Raw genomic sequence first — 22,697 nt, 5'->3', positions numbered from 1 at the left:
AAGCTGTCTCCTGTAACCGCAGGGTCTTCTTGCTGCTGCTGAACATACTTGGTATGCTCCTACCCCAGGGCCTTTGCATATGCTTTCCCTTCCATTTAGAAGGCTCTTGATGTGATATCAATCACCTTCTTTAGATTTGACTCAAACATAACCTTCGTAGTGAAGTCCCACCTGGACCCTTTGTGAATAGCAAGCACCACTTCCACCTTGCCTTTAGCACCCAGTCCTGTCTCCTGCTTTCTATTTTCAAAGCAGTTATCACAGTCACCAGGCCATCTTGGCAAGGGAGAAACAAAGGCCTACTTAGTTGGTTTCACCACTGACTCCCTCTGATTTCCTAGCCCAGAGCCCTGGGGGAACAGGTGACCAGAGCTCTTGCACAGCCAGGATGCCCGTGACAATAGGTCCCCTATCAGGAAAATGAGCCATAATCCACTTGCACATGAAACCTGAAACCAGACACCTTCCTCAATTCCAGGTGAGCACACACACTTTCTCCCCTTGCCTGATGTGCTCATCTGAGAAAGCTGAGCAGAGAAGCATCCCAGGGTCCAAATCTCATCTGGCCAAGGTCCTGGGAAACAGACATCCCTCCTCCCCGCACCAGCCACCCATGATTCACGTCCAGCATCCTCCTGTGCTGGGACCAGAATGGTGCACCTGTCCCTCTTTCCTGGGATGTCATCACAAACCAGGCTGTGCTGCAGTTTTCAGAAGGAACCTGTAGCAGCAACAGCAGCAGCAGCAGCAGGAGGCTGCCCAGGTTCAGCCTCAGTCCCACATATCAGGAACTAGAGCTTCAAGGAGACTGGTGTGCTGTTGGTCTTGGAACCTAATGCAGGAGCTGAGATTTCAGTTCCAAATGAAAACTGGCCTCTTGTACACAGCACGGGAAAGGGGAGGGTTTCTCAGGGCTGTGGCTCTGGAAGAAGAGCTTCTGCCAGCTGAATTCATAGGCACCAGGCAGAGGACACCGGCAGTACCTCGTCCGAGGAAGCAAGGGGCACACTGGACAAGAATCCAGAATGCTGCCTGTGGGCTACTTCCCACAAGCCCCCTGCTGAGATGAGGCCTTGAGAACCCAACAGGAAGCAAGTTTCCTATCACATCTGCAGCAGGAGGGCTGGCCGGGGAGCAGAGCCCGGTCTCTGGAGCAAGCTGGCCTGTGCATCAAGAGTGATGGCCATCACCCCGGCTCACAGTCTCCCAGCTTCCGATCTGACTCCCTTGCCAGGCTCACACCTGCTGACATGGTGACTCCAAGACCCAGAGACTGCTTTCCTCCCCAGCTCAATGCTACTCACAGAGAAGCCAACTCCAGCCTCAGAAACGTGTTCTTGGTTAGCTCTGGAATTCCCTGGGTTTGTCTACACTGGCCCACCCAAGTGTCCCCTCCAGATCATTGCTCCAGTGCCCGAGGGTTTCAAGCCACCTTCAAGCTGCCCTTCAAAAGTCTGGCATGGGTCCGTTTGGGCAGACAAGCTGAGTGACTCTGTGTGCGAGAAACTCAGACCACATCCTCCCTGAACACCAATGCTTCCAAGTCCAAGCTTCAAACCCCTCACGCACTGGGCAAGGAACACCACATCAGCATGAACACTGTTCTTTCAAAACTCTTGTCTCCCATTCCTTCAAATCAGAAACCAAGCTCCAGTCACCACCATGTTTTCCCTTCAGAAGGTTGGAATAAAGCACTCTGTGTGCACAGCACACTTCTATCCAAATAGAATTCCTTGTTCTTTCTCATATGCACAGCCCTATGTTGCCCATACTAATGAGAGGCACCACAAGTTCAGTCATCCTATATATATTTGACTTTGTGTTTTTCCTTTAGATATTTGATTCCCTAAGTCAATGTCTAGATTGCTTTCTTAAAATAACAAGAATAATAATGACGTGCTCACGTAAAGGTCTGGGTCTCCCTAACCACACAACACGGTTCTGGTTCAGATAAAGATGAAGACACAACCTCCTCCCGTGAAGCAAAGCCCACACTCTCAGGGATCCGGCACGCCTCATGGGTGATGAGTTCCTCTGCTCCATGGAGTTGTCCCAGTGAGGGTCCAGGCACCTTCCAGGGTTCATTCGGTTTTCTTCCTAAATTCCCCAGTTCAAGTCACAAGTCACAAGTGATTCACTGGGTCAGGTTTCAGAGCCCAGGATGGGCCACCAGGTGAGCAGCACCCCACAAACAGAAATCCTATAATACTGGTTTGAAAGCTTTAGCCATCAGACAGGTATGGTAACACAAAATTCACTAGTTTATAAAAGAACAGTTGAATCCAATTGCATTTCTGACAGATGGAACAAGTTAAGGGTACCTACTTCGATGGCCAAAGCTTTTTCACTAAACATTTGTGCAGAAGACTTTTAGGATTCGTATTTGCCCTCTACTGATAATCTTATGGAGGCTGTGGACTAAATTTTGGGCAAGGAAGTTTTCATAGCAGGTTTTTCCCCCCTAAAAACTGCCCCCTCTTTTTTGTATGTGGTGTAAGTATGGGTCTAACTTCATTCTTTTGCATCCGAAAGTCCAGATGTCCAGTTTTCCCAACACCACTTGTTGAAGGGACTGTCTTTCTTCGTTGAGTGGCCTTGGCACCCTTGTCAAAGATTATTCTACCATGTACATAAGGGTTTATTTCTGGGCTGTCCATTCTGCTTCATTGGTCTATATGTCTGTTTATGCCAGTACCACACTGCTTTGGTAACTATAGCTTTGTAATATGATTTAAATCAGAAAAGTGTAGACCTCCAGCTTTGTTTGTTTTCAATGTAGTTTTGAGGCTATTCAGAGTTCCTTGGTATTCCTTATGAATCTTAGAATAGATTTTTCCTAAGAAATAACTTTGGGATTTTATTTTATTTTTTTTAAAAGATTTTATTTATTTATTTGACAGACAGAGATCACAAGTAGGCAGAGAGGCAGGCAGAGAGAGAGGAGGAAGCAGGCTCCCTGCTGAGCAGAGAGCCCAATGTGGGGCTTGATCCCAGGACCCTTAGACCATGACCTGAGCCAAAGGCAGAGGCTTAACCCACTGAGCCACCCAGGTGCCCCTAACTTTGAGATTTTAATAGGAATTACACTGAATCTGTAAATTGCTTTGGGTTAGTGTTAACATCTTAATAATACTAAGTCTTCCAATCCATGAATATGGGGATATTTTTCCATTAATTTGTGTCTTCTTTAATTTCTTCAAGTAATGTTTTGTAGTTTCCACTGTACATGTGTTTTAAATTTTAGACAAAAATTTCAAGAAGTCACTCACGGAAAATAACTTAAGTTCTCTTACTTTAACTTTACAACCGCTGAGCTTTTGTCATTTACTTCAAGTCTACTATTTAAATGCAGCAATTATTAAATGCAGGAATTAAAGACAGAAACTGTGCTGGAAGACACCTTGACCCATCATCAGTTAACTCTTGAGATGAATGAGGTCCACATATCAGAAAGCTGACTCTGTAATGGAGAATTCTCTAAGTTAACTTGTATGCAGAATACTTTTTTTCCTAGAGGATAATGAAAAGGTACTAAGTTAGAATTTATGCATAAGTTATTAAAAACTCCACAAGAACTGTAGCACTCACTGATAAGTTAGACCAGTATCAGGATTTTTCTAGGAGGACTATTTTATTACTAACATTGCTTAGGAGTACCAGATTTTGTTGACAGTAACATGCAGATTGCTATCTTTGTTGTGGTTGTCGTGGTTGTCTTTCAATTCTTAGGAAATGCAGAACTTGATTCCCTCTACCTGGAAAGGACTTCTCCCACCACTGCTGACCTTTAGCTCCCTCCTGGCACTAGGCCTCCAAGAGTTTGACTTTGGGAGCTAGCCAGCCGCTAGTCCCCAGTCTAGCGTTAGTGACCAGTGCTTATCTTGCTGCTTTCAGCCTGGGTCACCTGATGCTCTGCGCCTAGAGTTCCCGGTACTCTCCACCCTTCTCACAGCCGGCTCACAGCTTCTGCTCCCTACGGCCTTACCCAACCATCTTTCAGCTTCTACCTCTGCTGTGAACCGCTGACCAACTCTGCTGTCTTGCATTCCGTCACCAAGAGAGGATCCCATAATAAAACACTTCATGCCAGGCTCCCTCAGAGGCTATTAGCCCGTCTGGAGGCCAACTGCCCGTGGGCCAACAGCCAGACCTGAGCAATCAGCGATGGCCAGAGTGGCAGGACCATGTGGTCAGCCTTCCTTTGGAGGGAGCCCAGGCAAGGCAGGCAGGCATTCAAATGGGTTTTCCCTTTCTCCCTGTTTTCCTTCTTTCTTTGGCCTGCCCGCTCTTGTGACTCCTCTGCTTCCTGCTTTTCCCTCTTCCCGTTTCCCCTCTTTCTCTCTCTGACAGTTTCTGTTATACACCCATACGGAGCTTCACAAATTTATGCCTTTCGTTAGCACACAGGGCCTCTTAGACTTAACTAAAAGCAGGTAAAAGAACTGGTTAACTTACCTCACCACCCCTCAAACAATTCTAAGTTGGCTTGTGGCTTTCAGTTACCCAATTATTACAGGATGTCTCTAAATCCAATTCTTTAAGCTCTTATGAACAAATTCTACCACCATCCACCACCACCCTCCCCCCCCCCCCCCCCCCCCCCGGCCAAAAAAATCATTATTGGTGAAACTTCATCAGCAGTCTCCTTCAGGGTAAACAGTAAGCTTTCAGGGTGCTTGATTTGGGAAAATAAGTGTCAGAATTTATGACTCCAGAGCCCTGCTGAGTTATTTTTCATCATTCCAGCATTTTAACAGCTGTTATCTTTTCATTTTCACTCCTACACTGGTTTCCTTCCAGACTGCAGATGTCCTGTAGTAGATACAACAGGGAGGAAGGAGTGAGCGCATTACACAAGATAGAGAAGAGCAGTGCAGAGACCAGCAGCCCCACTCACACAAGCAGGTGGGCCAGGCCAGGCTGCCCTAATCAGCACACAGTTTCCTGTGCCCTGGCCTTCTTTCTATTTTTATGTCTGAAAAGACAATCCGATTTAACAAGAAAGCTTATAAGAATTGCTTTTAAAAACCCAATTCCACCTTCCTAACATTAATTTCAAGTTTTATATTTCTCCTCCCACACGCATAAGGATTTTTCCCCAGGTACAGCTGTAACTAGGGACACATGGCTCTTTTATCCCCGGCTGTTGGTAGACAAACTCTGTTGTTGTGGCTGCAGGAGGAAGCTAACTGCTTCTCTAATACTTTGTGTAACCTAGCCCCATGCCCCCTCCTGTCTAACAGGTCACAAGTATTTATCAGTAAAATATGGTCAAGCCTTGAGGAGTTCACAACCTAGTGAGACAATGAGAGAGAGTGGGAGAGAGAGAAACGCACCGTTGGTCTTACAAATGGCCATTGCCAATCTTCTCACTCCTTCCTTCAGTCTGTCCAAAGCGCGGTAGAGGAAGAAGAGACTATCAGTCAGGCAGGAGTCATAGCCCTCTGAAAATCCCAATAATCACAACCTTCCTGTCTCCCAGGAGTTACTTCTAAGAACTTCAAATTCTCCCCAACCCTGCCACCTGCCAGAAAACATTTTTTCCCTGATATCAGAGCCTCTACCCTCTTTGCAAAGTAACTCCCTCCCTCAGCCTAGTCTCCCTTTTCCACATTCTGGTTTCTCCCTGAAATGCCTTCCTTGCCCCTTCCCCTCACCTCCTCCCCATGGCACCTCTTGCTAGCCTTTGGGGAAAGAGCTCGAACTTCTTCCCTCTGGGATGGACTCAGCCCCATGGAGCACCTACCTTCAGGGTAGTAGAGGTTAAACTAACTCCCTACAAGGGCCAGGCAGGACAGACAGTATTCTTTCAATTTTGCACATTAAGTATAAGGGAATATTCTTTACTTTGACAAAGAAATATGCTCTTATTCCTCCTTGAAGCATATGGCCCTTGGTTAACCTTTCACTTTCACAACTTTGACAGAGATAGGAATACATTAGGATAAGATTCATTTTCCTCCAAATTCTATTATAAGAATAATAACAGTGCAAAAGTGGGGTTCAATTGACAATAGACACCAATGTCGGTAAGTGGTCAGGGACCTTCTGAATAATAGGGAACACAGGCACTCTTAGAAGTCCACTCTCCAGCCACTGCTTCCCCACATGCAACATGGTCCCAGTGTGGCTAGATCTTCTGACTTTCCAAGAGACAGAAATCCAGATATTTTTGTAAAAAAAATTCTGTTTTTCAAATGCTGTCATTTAATTCAAAAGAACTTAAAATGCTGCAGAGGTGAATCCCAAAAACAATGCAGGGTGCCAGAAGACTTTCCAGGGGACAGTCTCTGGCACTGCCAAGCCCAACAGGCATATTATCTTCTTTTATTACATTTGCCCAACTTACAACAGTTCCATAACCATGATTTTTCCAAAGATCCATAGTCTATTTCTGTATTAATTCTCCAAAGTTGTGGCGTATCTGTGTTTCCTACCCTATTTCCATGGCATTAATAATAGTGTGTTAAAGTCAAATTACCCTCCTCCTCTCCCTCCTCTCTTTCTCCCTCCCCTGCAAAAGGAGTTAAGACATAGTGCTTTTAAAAACCAAAGCTTGTAGTCAAATTAGTTTAGATATTAAATTACAGTAGCTTCATAGAGTTCTCTAGAGTTTCTAGAATTTTTACCAGTAATCTTACTGTAAATCTTTGTTCAGGGGAGAATGGACTAAATACGGTATGGTTAGCATGCACACACACACACCCCACAAACAGCACTATGATGAAAACTGAAATCCCAGTATGTGAGTCACTTAGCACTGCCATGTGCCTTCCTCAACCCTAAGGAGCTCTATGCAGAGGATTTTCCCACGTCGTAACTCCAACCATTTAGCACCCTCCCCCATCAGCATTTACTCTACATTCTTATCCCAACTGTATATACATCTGCCTTCCCTGTAAGAGCAGGGACTGTAGCTCTTGACTGTATCACCAGGCCTGGAACAGTGCCTTACACACAGTTGGCTAAGCATGACGTATTGCATAAGCCATTATCATCACCCAAATAGCTACTATTTCCAGAGCACTTACTAGGGGCTAAGTAGTTTACCTACATTATCCTAGAGGCTTTCCCAGACCAGACCATCTGATCCAAAGCAGCTCCTAGTCACCCTCTAGCATGGAAACTTATTTTATTTCCCTAAATAGGATTTACTGCTATCTAATAGACTCTTGTTTAATTTTGTCTCCCCAACTAGAAAGAAGGATCCTAGAGAACAGCCATTTTGTCCCCCTCATGCTTGGCACGTAGAGAGCAAATAAATGAATCTAAACTTCCCACTTCCTTGGGTGGCAGAGTTGATTTGCACACAGGTCGCAATAAGTATGCTTTAAAATGTTATGTGCGCTGTATGCTAACATAAATAAATAAATAAATAAAATAAAACGTATACGCAGATTTCAGGGGCACCTGGGTGGCTCAGTCCAGTGAGCGAATAACTCCTGGTTTCCACTGAGGTCATGATCTCATGGGTTGTGGGGACAGAGCTCTTCCCGGGGACGTCGGGAGGTTGGGGGTGGGGAGTGTGGGGGGGGGGGTTCTTGCTCAGCGGGGAGTCCACTTCAGATTCCTTCTCCTTCTGCCCCTCCCCCCTCTCTCTAATAAATCTTTAAAAAAAAAATGTATATCCAGATTTCAGGATGATTGCGTTGAATATTTAATGGTTCACAATACCGGGAGAGGGGAGTGATATAAAAGTTTAGTCGCTTTCCCTCAAGCAGCGACTGATGACATAGGTGCTGGAATTTTTGCTGCAATATGAAAGCCACTTCCTCTGACATAAGGTCCATTGCCAAGTGCGGCTGTTGCCACATCCTCTGATAAAGAGTTCACGATGGCTAGGTTGGTTGGGGTGGTCAGGATTCCAGAAGCTCACACTTAAAAAGGGGTAAGTGGAGCGGTCAGACAACCAAGCGTAAATGTACAGAAGGATCTCCGCGGATTCGTCATCCCCCACCCCGATTCTCTGCCTTGGGGTTCCCCTTCTACCGCGTTCCGCTGCTTCCTTTCACCTTCAGACCCCAGACGCACTGCAGGATCAAACCTTGCTCACCCACAAGCCTCCAGGGGGCGAGGTCCCCGAATCCCACGTCACGTGAGTGGAGACGCGCGCCGGTGCCAGTAGACTCCCGGAAGGTTCAGAGGCAGCGACCGGTGCCCAGAGTTCACCCACCCCTGCCCCGCCCCTCGCTCGGGCAGTCGGGACCTTCCCTCGCAACCGCACGGACCTCGGCTCGTGACCCCCAGCCCGCGGCCAGGTCCCGGCCCGCCCCTAGCTCCACCACGGCCCCGCCCACCTAGACTCCGCCTCTGGCGCCGCCCACTCCGCCTTCGTCCCGCCCCTCGCGGCCGCGCTTACTCTGCGGCCGACAGCTACACCGCCAGAGCCGGCAAGCGGGTGGTTGTCGCTGCTGCTCGTCCTCGTCTTCCCGCGTCACCGCTGCCGCCATGCCCGGAGGTCTCCTTCTCGGGGACGAGGCTCCCAACTTCGAGGCCAATACTACCATCGGCCGCATCCGTTTCCACGACTATCTGGGAGACTCGTAAGTGGCCACCTCGTAGCCCTGCCGTCGGGTTACGCCCGACCGCGGAGGCGCCTTCCCTATTTCTTCTCCGTTCGGTCCCCCTTCCCGCTCAGCCTCCAGCTCGCCGCCCGCCTCCTCCCCGCAGCGGTTCCTGCACGTGCCTCTGGCCGAGTGGCCCCTGCCCCGCGTCGGGCGAGCGCTGCTGGGCGCCGGCCACCGCATCCGCTCCCGCTTGCGGCCCCCTCGTGGCTGAGCGAGCTCCGCGGCGAGAAAGGGGGAGGGGAACGAAATTGGGTTCCCGCAGGTCGGGGAACCCGGGGCGGATGGAGGCCTGGTTGCCTATCGCACTCGGTTTAGTAAGCGGTGCCAAGGAGCGCGGCCAGGCCGAGGCCCGGCGGGGGCGAGGGCAGGGCGGCATCCGCGGTCACGTCCCGGGATTCGTGCCCAGGGTCGCGCCTCCCTCCCTCCTTCCGTTCTGGAATTTGCTCCCGGGGGAAGGTGGGTGTTAAAGGCCACGGTCTGAGGACACTCCTGCTGGCTGAAGGTTCGGAACGGCCCAGCGCGTTATCTGAAGTCCCGCTTGCGGCAGTGGCATTCGCAGGCTTCTCGACACAAAACGTACATTTAAAACCACCAGCTGCCAAATAACTGGCTAAAGGACTTGTTGTCCAGAGCCTCCTGCAGTGGCTGGACCATGATTTGATAACAGCTCTGGGAGGAACCAAGAACACTCTGTCTGTAGGTGTGTCCTTCATTCCAGAACTTGCAACACGGTGCGGGGGAGGGCTTTCTGAGGTTGCTGCGTTGCAGTGGCCCGTTTTTGCCTTCCCGCCGCCGCAGGCTCTTGGGGCGCCAGCACGCGTGTACCTCCCGGCTTTGGAGACCCTTTTGTTTCCCAGTGTGTGCCCCTCACCGCTTCCTGTCCCCTGCTGCCCTGCTGGGCGCACGTGGCCTTGCTGGTGATAGCCAAATCAGGCCTGGCAGTACCGTTACGACTAGGAGTAAATCGGTGTTCCCTGGTTTTACATTTTATAGTTCCTGAGTCAGCAAGCTTTCAAGTTTTAACCTGAGAACATCCCAGAGATGTGTCCTTATATTACGGTTCTGGAGTTGCAGCAGTCCCAGCACGCTGGTTTTCCTTTTTTTCCCTTTTTTTACATTATTGAAGGATAATTGGCACACAGTGTTTCATTAGTTTCAGGTGTATAACAAAATAATTACACAATTTGGTATACTACTCGGTGCTCATCACAGTGAGTGTAGTGACGGTCTGTCACCATGCATTACGATGTTACTCTGTTCCCCAAGCTGTACTTTCCTCATCCATGACTAGATGTTCTATAACTGCAAGTTTGTACCTTTTAATTCCCCTCATCTATTTCACCCATCCCCTCATCCCCTCTGGCAGCCACTGGTTCTTTGTATTTATGAGTCTGTTCCTGGCTTTTTGTGTGTGTGTCGGTTTTGCACTGTGAGGTTGTACGGCTTAACAATTCTCCATAATTTGTATACTTTTTATTCACAGCATCCAAGTATATGTGCGTATAGACAGAGGGAAGTTTATGAGATTAGTTAGTAACTCGGTGGAGTTATGCAGAGAATCTGGGAGAGATTCTTACATTTTAGGCCTACACATCGCCTTAAAAATCCTTAAATCCATTGTCCAGCCTCTGATTATGGGAAAAGCTAAGCTTTGTGAAAGAGAGGACTGGGCTAGAAAAAAAAGAAGAGAAATGGAACATTCAGACCTTAAATGTAGGAGGACACCTCAGATATATAGATTGTGTCCAATCTCGTAATCTAGGTATTAAAAGTCCATGTGATTTTCAAGATCTATGTTTCTTCCTATTCCCATCTGTAGCCTTCACCCCCATACAAGCAAAATCTTACTGGAACTCTTAGATTGTATAGATTAAAGATAAATAATAACGTTCTGTGCCAATAATTGTAAATGTTGCAACTATTTAACCCTACATTTTGGGTTTCTTCTTGTTGTTTATTGGCCCCTGGATCTATCTTGATTTTCATTGAAAGTGGTACCTTCTCAGGGAGCCACCAGGAGGAAGATGAGAAAAACACCTGCATCTGTAAACAAGTAGTAATACAAGGGCTGCCTCTGATCAGGCATGATCCCTCCCCTACCCCAAAAAGAATTTTGAGCTCTCTGTATAATTACAACAGAAGGATTTTGCCTAATACAGTTTTTCTCAACTCTGTTCTGTGCATGATCTAAGTTCAGATGGTACTTTTTGATCCAGGTGGGCTTTTTTGGAGAAAAAAAAATAATTTCAAACATTACAGGTATCTGCCCTACCTCTGACAGTTGGAAACAACTAAGGGGGTTGGGTGCTGCATTTGGTGAATTTTATCACTATTTTTGTATGTATGTAGTAGAAGCAGCTGCTTTACAGTACATTTTTACCAAACAAAGCATGTTCTCCTGGTGTTCTCCGGAGGTGAGTGGGGACCCTTCCCTTAAAGGATGAAACCTTTTGTTTCTTGAAAATGAGGAAGCAAATGGGATAATGTAATTGAACTACTCTTACTCTTTTTTTTTTTTAGTATATGTGCTGCCGAAGCGAGCACTACTCTTACTCTTAAGAGCACAGTAAGGAGACTTGGAGGGGAAGGCGTGCTGTAGTAAGACAGTCTGGAGAGTTATCCTATTTGGCAAACTGGAGTGTGGCTTCTGAGGGGGGCGGGATGTGAAGTGGCTTAAATTCAGTTCCTCAGCATGATTCAGCAAAAACCTTCCTGACACACATGTCTATCACTTAAAATTTCATCAACCATTAACAACACAGGAAGAAATGACCTGTTTATTTTTCTTCAACCTTTTTTTTTTAAAGATTTTATTTCTTTATTTGATAGAGACAGACAGAGGGAGAAAGGGAACACAACACGCAGGGGGAGTGGGAGAGGGAGAAGCAGGCTCCCCACCAAGCAGGGAACCGAATATGGGGACTCGATCCCAGGACCCTGGGATCATGACCGGATCTGAACGCAGACGCCCAACGACTGAGCCACCCAGACGCCCCACCTGTTTATTTTTTTCTCAGCTCCTGGAGACTTTCTCTTGAGTTTCATCTGACACTTAAGCCGATCTTTTCTGCAGAATCTAAGACCTAGATTTTACCCATGCCTAGATTATTTTCAAAAGATGTATGTCCCTCTTACTGCCCTTTATAGAAAAGTAAACCTACCGCAATCCTCCAGAATCTTAAAAATACTACCTCTCTCTTCCCAGTCTTGCCGTCTATCCTTTTTGTGGGAAGGCTTTTCCTCTCCTGAAGCCTTGGGAGTCCCAAGTGGCAGATGTAGGTGGGACGGAGGAGGTACCCTTGTCTCTGCTTTTGGTCTCTGTGCTTCAGGAAACTTGGCGAACTTTGGAGAGGTCAGCTTGACATCTAGGCTACGTTTAGTAATCTGTAGTTTAGAATCCTGGTTTAATGTCAGCAAGGATTGTGGAAAACCGAGTGTTAAATTTTCCTTTTCAGTCAGAGGAGTAGTTTCTGTTGCAGAGGAGAGGGAAAGTGTAGTCCAAAAGTTCCTGGTGACTGTTAGCTTGAAATGTGCTTAAAATACATACAGAGTTTTACCTTAGCTAATGATGATTATTTGGATAGTAGGATTTACCTAAGAATCTGTAGTTGTAAAAATCTGTTGTAGGCTCTCAGCGTTCTGCCCACAGTCTAAAACAAGAAAAAGAAACTGCAAACAGAAACGAGCAAAACTATTTTGTCAGGGAGCAGAGGTCGGGTGTCCTGTTCGGCAGGCTGGGTCAGTAAAGTCGATTTAACAAAAGTTTTTATATCCATTCACTACAAAGAAGCCAAGTGTCAACTTTACTATTTTACATATAAATAGGGGATAGAAGCCTATTTATTTCAGATTACATAACCTGCTTATTATTGCAATCAGGGATTTGTTTGGATTGGGGCACATTGGGACGTCCATTGTTGAAGCTGAATGTCAGGATCTCCGTGCCTAGGAAATAAATAGAAGTGAATAAGTGGGCGGGGAGGTGGGGAGTTACTTCAGTAAGTTTGTTGGTATGAGTAGCACAGATTTTATGAGCTGAAAAGAGTCAGGGTGGCCCTGTAGTTTATTAAAGGACGCGACTCCCTTAAATTAGAGTCTTTTAAGACATACATCATGTGGAATTTCATATCTTTGATTGAATTAGGCTTTAAACTTGGGCTTTTCTGCAAGTAAGAAAATCAGAGCATTCCTCAACAGAAATCTAAAAGTAATTGTCCTCATAAGCACATTCCTTTAAAAAAGAAAGTCTTTTTTGACCTAGGATTTGTGTGTGATCTTCTCCAGTGAAGTTGTGACTTCTTTTTCCTTCCTTTCAGATGGGGCATTCTCTTCTCCCACCCCCGGGATTTTACCCCCGTGTGTACCACGGAGCTTGGCAGAGCTGCAAAGCTGGCACCAGAATTTGCCAAGAAGAACGTTAAGATGATTGCCCTTTCAGTAGACAGTGTTGAAGACCATCTTGCCTGGAGCAAGGTATAGTACCAATTGGCATGTGCTATGAAATTATAGATCAAGTTACAAATTACATAGAGTAGCTTGGTTTGGGGTTGGGTTTTTTTTGTTTTGTTTTGTTTTTTTAATTTTTAATTTAAATTCACTTTAGTTAACATACAGTATATTAGTTTCAGAGGTAGAGTTCAGTGATTCATCAGTTGCATAGAACACCCAGTGCTCATTACAACATGCCCTCCTTAATGCCTGTCACCCAGGTTACCCATTCCCCCACCTCCCTCCCCTTGAGCAACCCCCAGTTTGTTCCCTGTAGTTAAGAGACTCTTACGGTTTGCCTCCCTCTCTGTTTTTATCTTACTTTATTTTTTCCTTCTCTTTCCCTGTGTTCCTGTTTTGTTTCTTAAATTCCACTTACGAGTGAAGTCATACGGTATTTGTCTTTCTCTGACTGACGTGTTTCACTTAGCTTAATATCTTACAGTTCCATCCACATGGTTGCAGATGGTAAGATTTCATTCTTTTTGATGGCTGAGTAATAGTCGTGTGTGTGTGTGTGTGATCCGTCAGTGGACATCCAGGCTATTTCCATATTTTCCTTGTTGTAGACGTTGTTGCTGTAAACACTGGGATGCATATGCCCCTTTGAATCATTATTTTTATATCCTTCGGGTAAATACCCAGTAGTGCAATTGCCAGACTACTACGAGGTAGTCCTTTTTAACTTTTTGAAGAATCTGCATACTGTTTCCCAGAGTAGCTGCACCAGTTTACCTTCCCACCAACAGTGTAGGAGGGTTCCCCCTTCGCATCCTCACCAACAGCTGTTGTTTCCTGAGATGTTAATAAGTATCTTGGTTTTTTTGAGGTAAAGGTACAAGTGACCTTAGATTCACTGATTTTTTTTTCTTTTTTTTTAAGATTTTATTTATTGTGGGGGCCGGGGCACCAAGAACATGGAGAGGGAGAGGAAGAAGCAGACCCCTAGCCGAGCAGAGAGCACCATGATGGGCTCAGTCCAGAATCCTGAGATGATAACCTGAGCCGTAAGCAGATGCTTAACTGACTGAGCCACCCAGGCGCCCCTCAGATTCACTGATAATCTGAAAGTCTGACTTAGACCACACTGTGACCTCTGCCTTTGCTAAATGCAATGCTTGGTTCTTAGCCCTGCTCTTTCTTGGCCTGCTAGGAGCCTTTAACCCAGTGATCACTATATCCTGAAACATTTTCCTCTCGGCTTCCAGACACCACATCTGTAGCTGTTCTTATTCTCAGACTGAGCTCCATCTCTTAACTCCTAATTTATGCTGAAGTTTCCCTGGACACATTTCATGGATGCCTTCTCTTTTTATCTACACCTTTCCTGTTGGTGAAGTCATCCACTCACCTCTAAATGCTGTAATTCCCAAATTTCCATCTCTAGTTAGACTCTCCTGGCTTCCAGACCGATACAACCCGTGCCAACTCAGCCTCTTCCCTGGGATGTCCCATCATCTCATACCTAGTATGTCTAACACGGGGTTCTTTTTCTTTTCTTTTTTTTTTTTTTTTTTTTTTAAAGATTTTATTTATTTATTTGACAGAGAGAGATCACAAGTAGGCAGAGAGGCAGGCAGAGAGAGAGGAGGAAGCAGGCTCCCCGCTGAGCAGAGAGCCCGATGTGGGACTCGATCCCAGGACCCTGAGATCATGACCTGAGCCGAAGGCAGCGGCTTAACCCACTGAGCCACCCAGGCGCCCCATCTTTTTCTTAATCCAAGGTCTTACTCATCTTAGAAAACGGACACTGTGTTTTCATAGTTGCTCAGGCCAGAAATCCAGGCATCATCCTTAATGCCTCTGGTTTTTCCATACCCATGTCTGAGTCATCAGTAAATTCATCTCCTCCACCTTAAAATTATCCTTAATCCTATTTTGAAGACTCTCTACCCAGGTTGTGGCTTGCCCTCACATCCTTCTGGTCTTGACTCATTAAAGCCTCCCGTGGCCTCATTATCTAAGATTATAACTCTGCTCCACACTCCCTAGTCCCCTCTGCTTGATTTTCTCCTTAGCCCTTGTCACCATCTAAAAGAAAATGCTCTGCACATCGCTGGCTTCGTTTGGTCATTTGTCCGCACCCAGCAGAGTAGAGGCTCGGCCAGGCAGGCTCCCGTTCTGTGCACTGCTGAACCGTGCTTGATGCCCGGTACGTTCTAGTTGTTTGGTCTGTAGGTGTAGAATGCAGGAACTGAAGGAGTTGTCTACTTGCAACGAAGGATGTACTTGCCCAATAAATGTGGTGATCTAGGCTGAACTGAAGGACATTCTGATGGCTTCGCTGTGATGTGCCACTGAACAAGGCTGATAGGTCAGCTCGGAGGGATGGACCATGTGCCACGCACTGTGCCAAGCACTTCGCTGTACAACTGAATAAAAGATGTCCCGACTTGGGAGTTGGCCACCTGGGGCTGCATCCCTTGGCCATTTTATTTTAGCTCATTGATCTCCGTGTCTGAGAGAAGAACCAGAGCAGGAGAAAAGAGAAGCACATTGCTGTCTCAGGGTAGAATTCCTTCTCATGCCTTACTTCTGGCTGTGAAGAGCAGCTGCCTTTCCATAGCGATCTCACGGGCCGTTTCTTGTTTGTTTCCAGGAATAGCCCTGGAGGTATGTGGTTTGTGCCCTGGTGTTTGCCACTGAGAATACCTTTTCCTCCCACAGAGCTAGAGGGACTTGCTCAGGATTGTCCTGCTGTAAAACGATGGCAGTGGCCCCTTGGAACCTCACACCAATGCTGTTGCAATGCTAAGTGCTAGAAGGCAGGCATTAGCCTGATTTAGGATAGAACAAAGGCAAAGTATGTGGTTCATTGGTGCTCATGGATGTGGGAATACCCACTGGGCAAGTGGCAGTGTTGACAATTGATGGCATAGCGATTGTTAAATCGAAAAATCACTGAAGGAAGAGCTCTTGTATAACATCTCTTAAAGCATTTTGGCTGGTGAGCTTCTGCCTTAGAATTTCCCCAGTTGGGATTGCGTTCAATAGGAGACACGTCCCAACTGTCAAAAACAGTGATGTTCAGCTAATTAAATAGGAAACTTCGCGGTGCCTCTCGCACGAATCCGTATGGATCATTTTTAGGTGTGATGACTTGGTCGGGAGCCGGTGGCAAGAAAAGGGAAGCTAAGATAATAAATCTAAGGAACATGTCAAAATGTGTAGCTACCCTTTTCAGAGTTCGATATGACTCTTAACCCTGTCACGTCTCTGTGGAGAAATTAAAGAGTCTGTGACTACCATGACTTCAGCCACATCATCCACTTCACTTTCAAGGCCCTCCATAATAAATAGAACTCATTCTAACTTGAAATCCTCTTTTCTGCTTCTTCTAAAACTACCCAGCTAAGGGACTTGCTCTTTTTTCAATTCTTTATGCTCAGACTTGCCTGCATGTTTCATTAGTACTGTTCCTCTTAACCTGTGAAGAGCTCATCCATCCTCCGAGGCCCCGGGGTCAGTCTTTACTGACGGCTCAGCCAGCTCAGCAGACCTGTAAATGGGGACATTAGTATACTCAGCATTCACAGTCTGCCATGTGCCCGTCATAGCCCTGCATTTGCTGCGACTTCGTAGGAGAGTCGTCTGAACCAGAGTAGACATTCCTTTGAAGGCAGGAACTGTGTTTTACTCGTCCACACTGCTGGCCCCACTTGGAGTGCCATATGGACACTTGATCAAATAATGAAGCTGGATTTTTTTTCCCCCAAAGGCTTCTAGGGACCGGAAAAGTAGAAGTGAACGAGTGCAGTTAACTAAGGGGAGAGAACAGCGTAGGGAGGAGCGTACATTATCGTCTTTCAGTTCAGACCTGAAATGCCTTGTTTCTGTGTGGATGTCTCTGCCTTTTTTACCCATAAAAATTTTTACCTGTTATTTGTCCTTAAAGTATATATATTTAGCTCTATTCTTGGGTTTGCTTTGTGATTTTTTTTTTTTTTTCCCCACTTCTTAATAATCTGCCTTCCAGTAGTGTTGTGTCTGGGTCGGGGTGCTTAGCGGGCAGGGACCAGATCTATAGAATTATCTATAATAATTATGCATGTGGCATTATTTCTAGAACTGATGGATTTGGGGTGCCTGGGTGGCTCAGTGGGTTAAGCCCCTCTGCCTCCCCATCAGGTCATGATCTCAGGGTCCTGGGATTTAGCCCTGTATCGGGCTCTGCTCAGCAGGGAGCCTGCTTCTCCCTCTTTCTCTCTGCCTGCCTCTCTGCCTACTTGTGATCTCTCTCTGTCAAATAAATAAAATCTTGGTTTTTTTAAGATTTTTATTTATTTGACAGAGATCACAAGTAGGCAGAGGCAGGCAGAGAGAGAGAAGGGGAAGCAGGCTCCCCGCTGAGCAGAGAGCCCAATGCAGGGCTAAATCCCAGGACCCTGAGATCATGACCTGAGCCAAAGGCAGAGGCTTAACCCACTGAGCCACCCAGGCACCCCTAAATAAATAAAATCTTAAAAAAAAAAATGAACTGATGGACTTAATGAACCCCTTATTTCAGATGGTGTTTACGTGTTTGGAATCTGGTGGTGCTTTGGATTGGGATCTAACTCTACAGTATTCAACTCTGCTGCCTTCTTTCTTGCTGCTTCAAGCAGTAAAAGCATGCCAATTTTTAAGAGAACTGGCTATGAAAAGGGTCTACAGTTATAACCTAAGTACTGTACCACACTGTTCTTTCTGTCAGTGACTGATTGGGATAAGGGGTGTTTATTCATTCATTTTTCTTATTCAAATTGCCTAGAGTAAATTACGATTGTGGTCCTCTTCCCTATCTTGCAAGATAATAGCTGTTAACTGATTGAATTCAGAAGATGTGCTTGGTTTAGATTTCTTTTTCCTCTCTCACCTGCATTTCAGGATATCAATGCTTACAATGGTCAGGAGCCCACAGAAACATTACCTTTCCCCATCATTGATGATAAGAATCGGGACCTCGCCATCCTGTTAGGCATGCTGGACCCGGCGGAGAAGGACGAAAAGGGCATGCCTGTGACAGCACGTGTGGTGAGTGGGGAAATCCATCCTGGAGTCCTCGTGACTGGCCAGGCTCTTCGTCTGAGTGCTTGCACCAGCTCCAGGAAAATAGGGGAATATCTCTGATTGCAAAAATAAATTAGCGGCAATCTCACTGAGCATCTGTACTGCTAATGCAAAGTAAAATTTTCAGCTAAATTTTAAAGTCACTGAATTTGACAGCTTTTGGAAATCTGCGTAAAATAAGTAGTTCTCCTAAGATGTCATCTAGAAGTGGGGAATCTTTTCTCCAGCTCTCCTGACAGCCCTCTCCAAAGGGGTGGGCTGTCCCCTTTCCCATAAGGGAGTTCTGGCTTGGAATTTCTATTTGTTCTGTCCTTACCCACTAGAGAACAAACTTAGTCCCTCAGCTGCAAAACTGTACAACTGTTTAAGGACGAGGATCAACTCCCATTAGTATATTTTAAGATAATCATCCCCAGGTAACATAATACCTTCCCAGGGCCTTTCTGGATTCAATTTGAGTATCAGGTGTTCTGAGACAGCCAGAGCCAATAGAATGCCCTTCTAAGTTCAGAAAAATAACATGGAGGGGGCCACCCGGCTGGCTCAGTCGGTAGAGCATGTGACTCTTGATCTTGGGGTTGTGAGCTCAAGCCCCATGTTGGGTGCAGAGATTACTTAAAAATAAAGAATAAAAAATAAATCTTAAAAAAAAAAAAGCCCTGGAGAATAAAGTAATCTAAACTCCAGCCACGAAGATTAACAGTTTGCTGTATCCTAGATGTTCCGGGATGGGGTGGGTAGAGGGTTGTTTTATATATTTTTTAAAACCCTTGAACATTTCTAATGAGTGCTGAACTTTCAGAGAGGCTGTAATATCAAAACACTTAAGAGAATTCCTCTATTTATGCATTTGTGTGCTTTGCAGGTATTTATTTTTGGTCCTGACAAGAAACTGAAGCTATCCATCCTCTACCCAGCGACAACCGGCAGGAACTTTGATGAGATTCTCAGAGTAATTACCTCTCTCCAGCTAACCGCGGAAAAGAGGGTTGCCACCCCGGTTGATTGGAAGGTAAAGATGTTAAAAGGGCTGGTGCTCATGCTGTCTGTAAGGTCCTAGGGGCTGATCTCTCAGTGGCTGTCTTCAGGGTCATTGTTACCTGGGGATCTTTTTCTGACATGCACACACACTGGCTGGAGTTCTCAGGGCTGAGTTTCCAATTTGCTGGAGGCCATTGTCAAAATCTTTTGACATTTTATATAAAGTGCACACTCCTTATGTTGGCTTCCTAACTTCTAGATCATTTGATCAAGTTAATTGGTCAGAATGATGCCTTTTAAAATAAGAGAATTTTTTTTAAAAACCTTTAACTCGGGACGCCTGGGTGGCTCAGTTGGTTAAGCAGCTGCCTTCGGCTCAGGTCATGGTCCCGGCGTCCTGGGATCGAGTCCCGCATCGGGCTCCTTGCTCAGCGGGGAGCCTGCTTCTCCCTCTGCCTCTGCCTGCCATTCTGTCCGCCTGTGCTCGCTCTCTCCCCTTCTCTCTCTCTGATAAATAAATAAAATCTTAAAAATAAAATAAAATAAAAACCTTTAACTCTTTCCCCAAATTAGCAAAATGATGGCAGAATATTTATAGCTAGACTTAGATTGGCCACTTCAGACATGGCTTTAAAACGCTGTGGTGTATTAATGTCACGGAGCATTTCATTTCTCTTAAGCTTAATTCGGTCTTTTAAACTTGTGTAGAATTCTTGAAATCTTGTTCATAAATTTTTAATTCCTAGGATTTCTGCAAAAGGTAGGACAGGAATATCCACCATCACTTCATGTAGCTGCATTTTTTTTTTAAATACGCTAACCTGAAGACCAGGTTATGTTTTGTTATTCCTGACAGGCAAATCACTTACACTCTGTATATCCACCAACCGAACATGTGTTGACTGAGCCGGGGCAGTGGGCACTGGGATATATAGCCTCAAACAGTATAAATCGAAATGTAAATAGAAGCCCCTCCCTCCTAGAGCTCACACTCCAGTGGGTGGAGACCAACCGTAAGCAAGTCTGTGTGTTAGGTGACAGTGAGTGTGGCAGAGGAATCAAGCAGAGGTGGCAAGAATGGGAATGCGGGGGTGGGAAGGTGGCTGTCAAGAAGGCCTTTCTCTGAAGGGACCTTTGGGAAGGACACACAGCAAGGGACCAAGTCACACGGATTTATGAGAGAAGAGCACTGCTGGCAGCAGGAAGAGCTGGAAAGCAAGCTTGGTGGGTTCGAGAAACAGAAGAAGAGCCAGGGTGTGCCTGACAGAGGAGGAGCAGGAAGTGGGGTGAGGAGCCGGGGATGAGCGCGGAGTCAGGAAATCATTGACACAGCACAGCAATAAGGACTTAGAATTAACATTTTAAAGTGTGATGCCAAGCCATCACTGGGTTTAAAATAAGACTACTACTTGATAACATAGGGAATAGTTCCCTCACAAAAATGTCACCCTGTGCAAACAAAATTCCTCAGGGGAGAGAGTAACCAATACTGAGTTCTTCCCAGGAGCACTTGTAGCCACTTTTCTAAAGTCAACTCTTCGCCTTTAAAGCTTCCCTCCTAAGATCAGATTTCACCATTTCTCAATGTCTTTGAATAGGACGGAGACAGTGTAATGGTTCTTCCAACCATTCCTGAAGATGAAGCCAAAAAAATCTTCCCTAAAGGAGTCTTCACCAAAGAGCTCCCCTCGGGCAAGAAGTACCTCCGCTACACGCCCCAGCCGTAGTCTCCAGCCGTTGGCTTCGCTCAGTGAGCCAGACGATATCGGCTGCCAATCGTGTTCTCCTGCAACTCTTCATAAAAACATCCTGGTGTGATCACAGCCAAGGTCTTTAGGTTGCTCTACTACTGGCTTATTAAATGAAAATGGCACTAAAAATTTCTCGGGATCCTTTACTCTGTGCCTTCACCAGCATTCAACTCCGTGCGTGTACCTTAGCTCGCTCCTCTGCTGACTCTTTGAAACACGGTCTATAGGAGAGGCTCGGATCTTGGATCTCTACGGGATTTGGGATCAGTGAGGTGGTGTTAAAAAAGCCTGCTTTGCTCCATCATAGAATGACTTTCTGTTTTTCAGCTGTTCTGATCAAACCCAGAACTTGAGGTTCAGAGTCCTCTGTGATAAGCGTGTGTACGACCCCAAAACTTGAGCGTACCCAGATGTATCTTCCCTGTTCAGTGTTTGGATCACAGCAGGGGCAGAGAACCTTTCAATTCTCTACTTTTTCAGGAGATAACAAGTGGGATAAATAGGGGAATGATCTTTTAAGTATTTTGCTATAAAGAAAATGTTTCGGTAAATTTCTATCAAAAGAGAAAGGCGGCTTGCCTGCGGGGGAGGTGTACCTGGTGCCCTGTGCCTTTCATACAAAGTATTTCCGTCTGTCAGTCTGCTCTTTGCTTATGGATGCCAGCAAGGGCACACCTCGTGAAGAGAGGAGATGATGATGGCAAATGTTTTATTCTAGAACACTTCTTGCAGTGAGGCGGGTGGGGCTGTTTTCTGACTCTTGCCTTTTGGGAATCATCAAATAAATTCTTTATTAAAACTGGAGCAGAGGATTCTGTTGTCACGTCTTGAAGCACTAGTTTAGACTCTGTCCTGCAGGGCAGAGGTTTGCTTTCCTAAATTGGCATTGGTACTTTTCTCCAAAGGCAGATACATAAAATTTCATACAATGAAAGTCCAGGAGCAACGGACGAACAAGGGATTTCACAACTCTTGGCCCACTTTGCTCCTTCCTGTTGCTTCCCTTGGGTCCTTGAGTTTGTGACTCCCACTGTGAAGAGCTCTTAATTGGATTACTAGGCTTAATCTTGAGACCAGTACATCTGCGCTCTTCTGGAAAGGATACTAACTACCCTGAGCTCATGGTCTCTCAGACTTTGATTAGACCGTGCTAATATGTCATGGGTTTGGAGGTCGTCTCTTGCCTGTAGCCCTTTATATTTTTATTGAGTTTGATAATATAAAAGGTGATGCCTGGTGCCAGGTATTAAATGAGTCATTCAGTCTTTAGTTTCCTTGGATTCTCCACATGTAAAATTCTAGTGATACCAGGAAGTTTAGGAATGGAGTGAAAATTCCCGTTACCCAATATCCTGAAGAATGCCATCTAAAAGACCAGAAGCAGGTTTTCCTGCTTTCGCGTCTTCAATTAACAGTATGTTCTGCCAGTTAAAATAAATCTTAAAAGTGATAGGTGTGGGTACCTGACAGTGCTGGCCCAAGATGAGGTCCATTCCTGACAATAAGGCAAAAACCTCATACAGAGAACTTGCCCTCATTTTGCTAACCCGAGGCTCAAAGTCCCAGGCCCAGCCTCTAGGGAAGAGGCTGCAGCCTAGCTTCATGGTAACCTCAAGTACCTGCACCGGCGTGCCCTCCCCTGCCCCCATTTCCAGACATGTTGCTACCATAATAATAGAAAAAGTCACATGGATGAAGGGTACGGCATAGGGGAATATTGTCAGTGCTACTATAATAGCATCATGGGGTGACAGATGGTGGCTACACTTGGGGTGAACACAGCATAACGTTTAGAGAAGCTGAATCAGTAGATCGTACACCTGAAACTAATATAGCATGGTGTGTCAACATGTTTATATAA

General features: G+C 45.8%; 1 protein-coding gene across 1 annotated transcript; it reads left to right on the top strand.

Moving 5' to 3' along the window:
* The first annotated feature begins 8,338 nt into the window (after positions 1-8,338).
* PRDX6 (peroxiredoxin 6) lies at positions 8,339-21,640 on the top strand. Its single transcript, XM_032318256.1, has 5 exons — positions 8,339-8,543; positions 12,884-13,040; positions 17,922-18,068; positions 18,970-19,116; positions 20,684-21,640. Exons 1-5 carry the CDS (start codon positions 8,449-8,451, stop codon positions 20,810-20,812), a joined length of 675 nt encoding a protein of 224 aa, XP_032174147.1. The 5' UTR covers positions 8,339-8,448; the 3' UTR covers positions 20,813-21,640.
* Positions 21,641-22,697: the final 1,057 nt, after the last annotated feature.

This window comes from Mustela erminea, chromosome 17 (genome assembly GCF_009829155.1).
Source record: "Mustela erminea isolate mMusErm1 chromosome 17, mMusErm1.Pri, whole genome shotgun sequence".
Lineage (NCBI taxonomy): Eukaryota > Metazoa > Chordata > Mammalia > Carnivora > Mustelidae > Mustela > Mustela erminea.
The sequence above is the reverse complement of the archived record's forward strand: the minus strand, read 5'-3'. Positions and strand labels throughout refer to the sequence as shown.

Coding starts and splice junctions, on each gene's coding strand:
- PRDX6 (XM_032318256.1), top strand. CDS start 8,449: ATGCCCGGAGGTCTCCTTCTCGGGGACGAGGCTCCCAACTTCGAGGCC. Junction 8,544..12,883: donor CACGACTATCTGGGAGACTC/GTAAGTGGCCAC, acceptor CCTTCCTTTCAG/ATGGGGCATTCTCTTCTCCC. Junction 13,041..17,921: donor ACCATCTTGCCTGGAGCAAG/GTATAGTACCAA, acceptor CCTGCATTTCAG/GATATCAATGCTTACAATGG.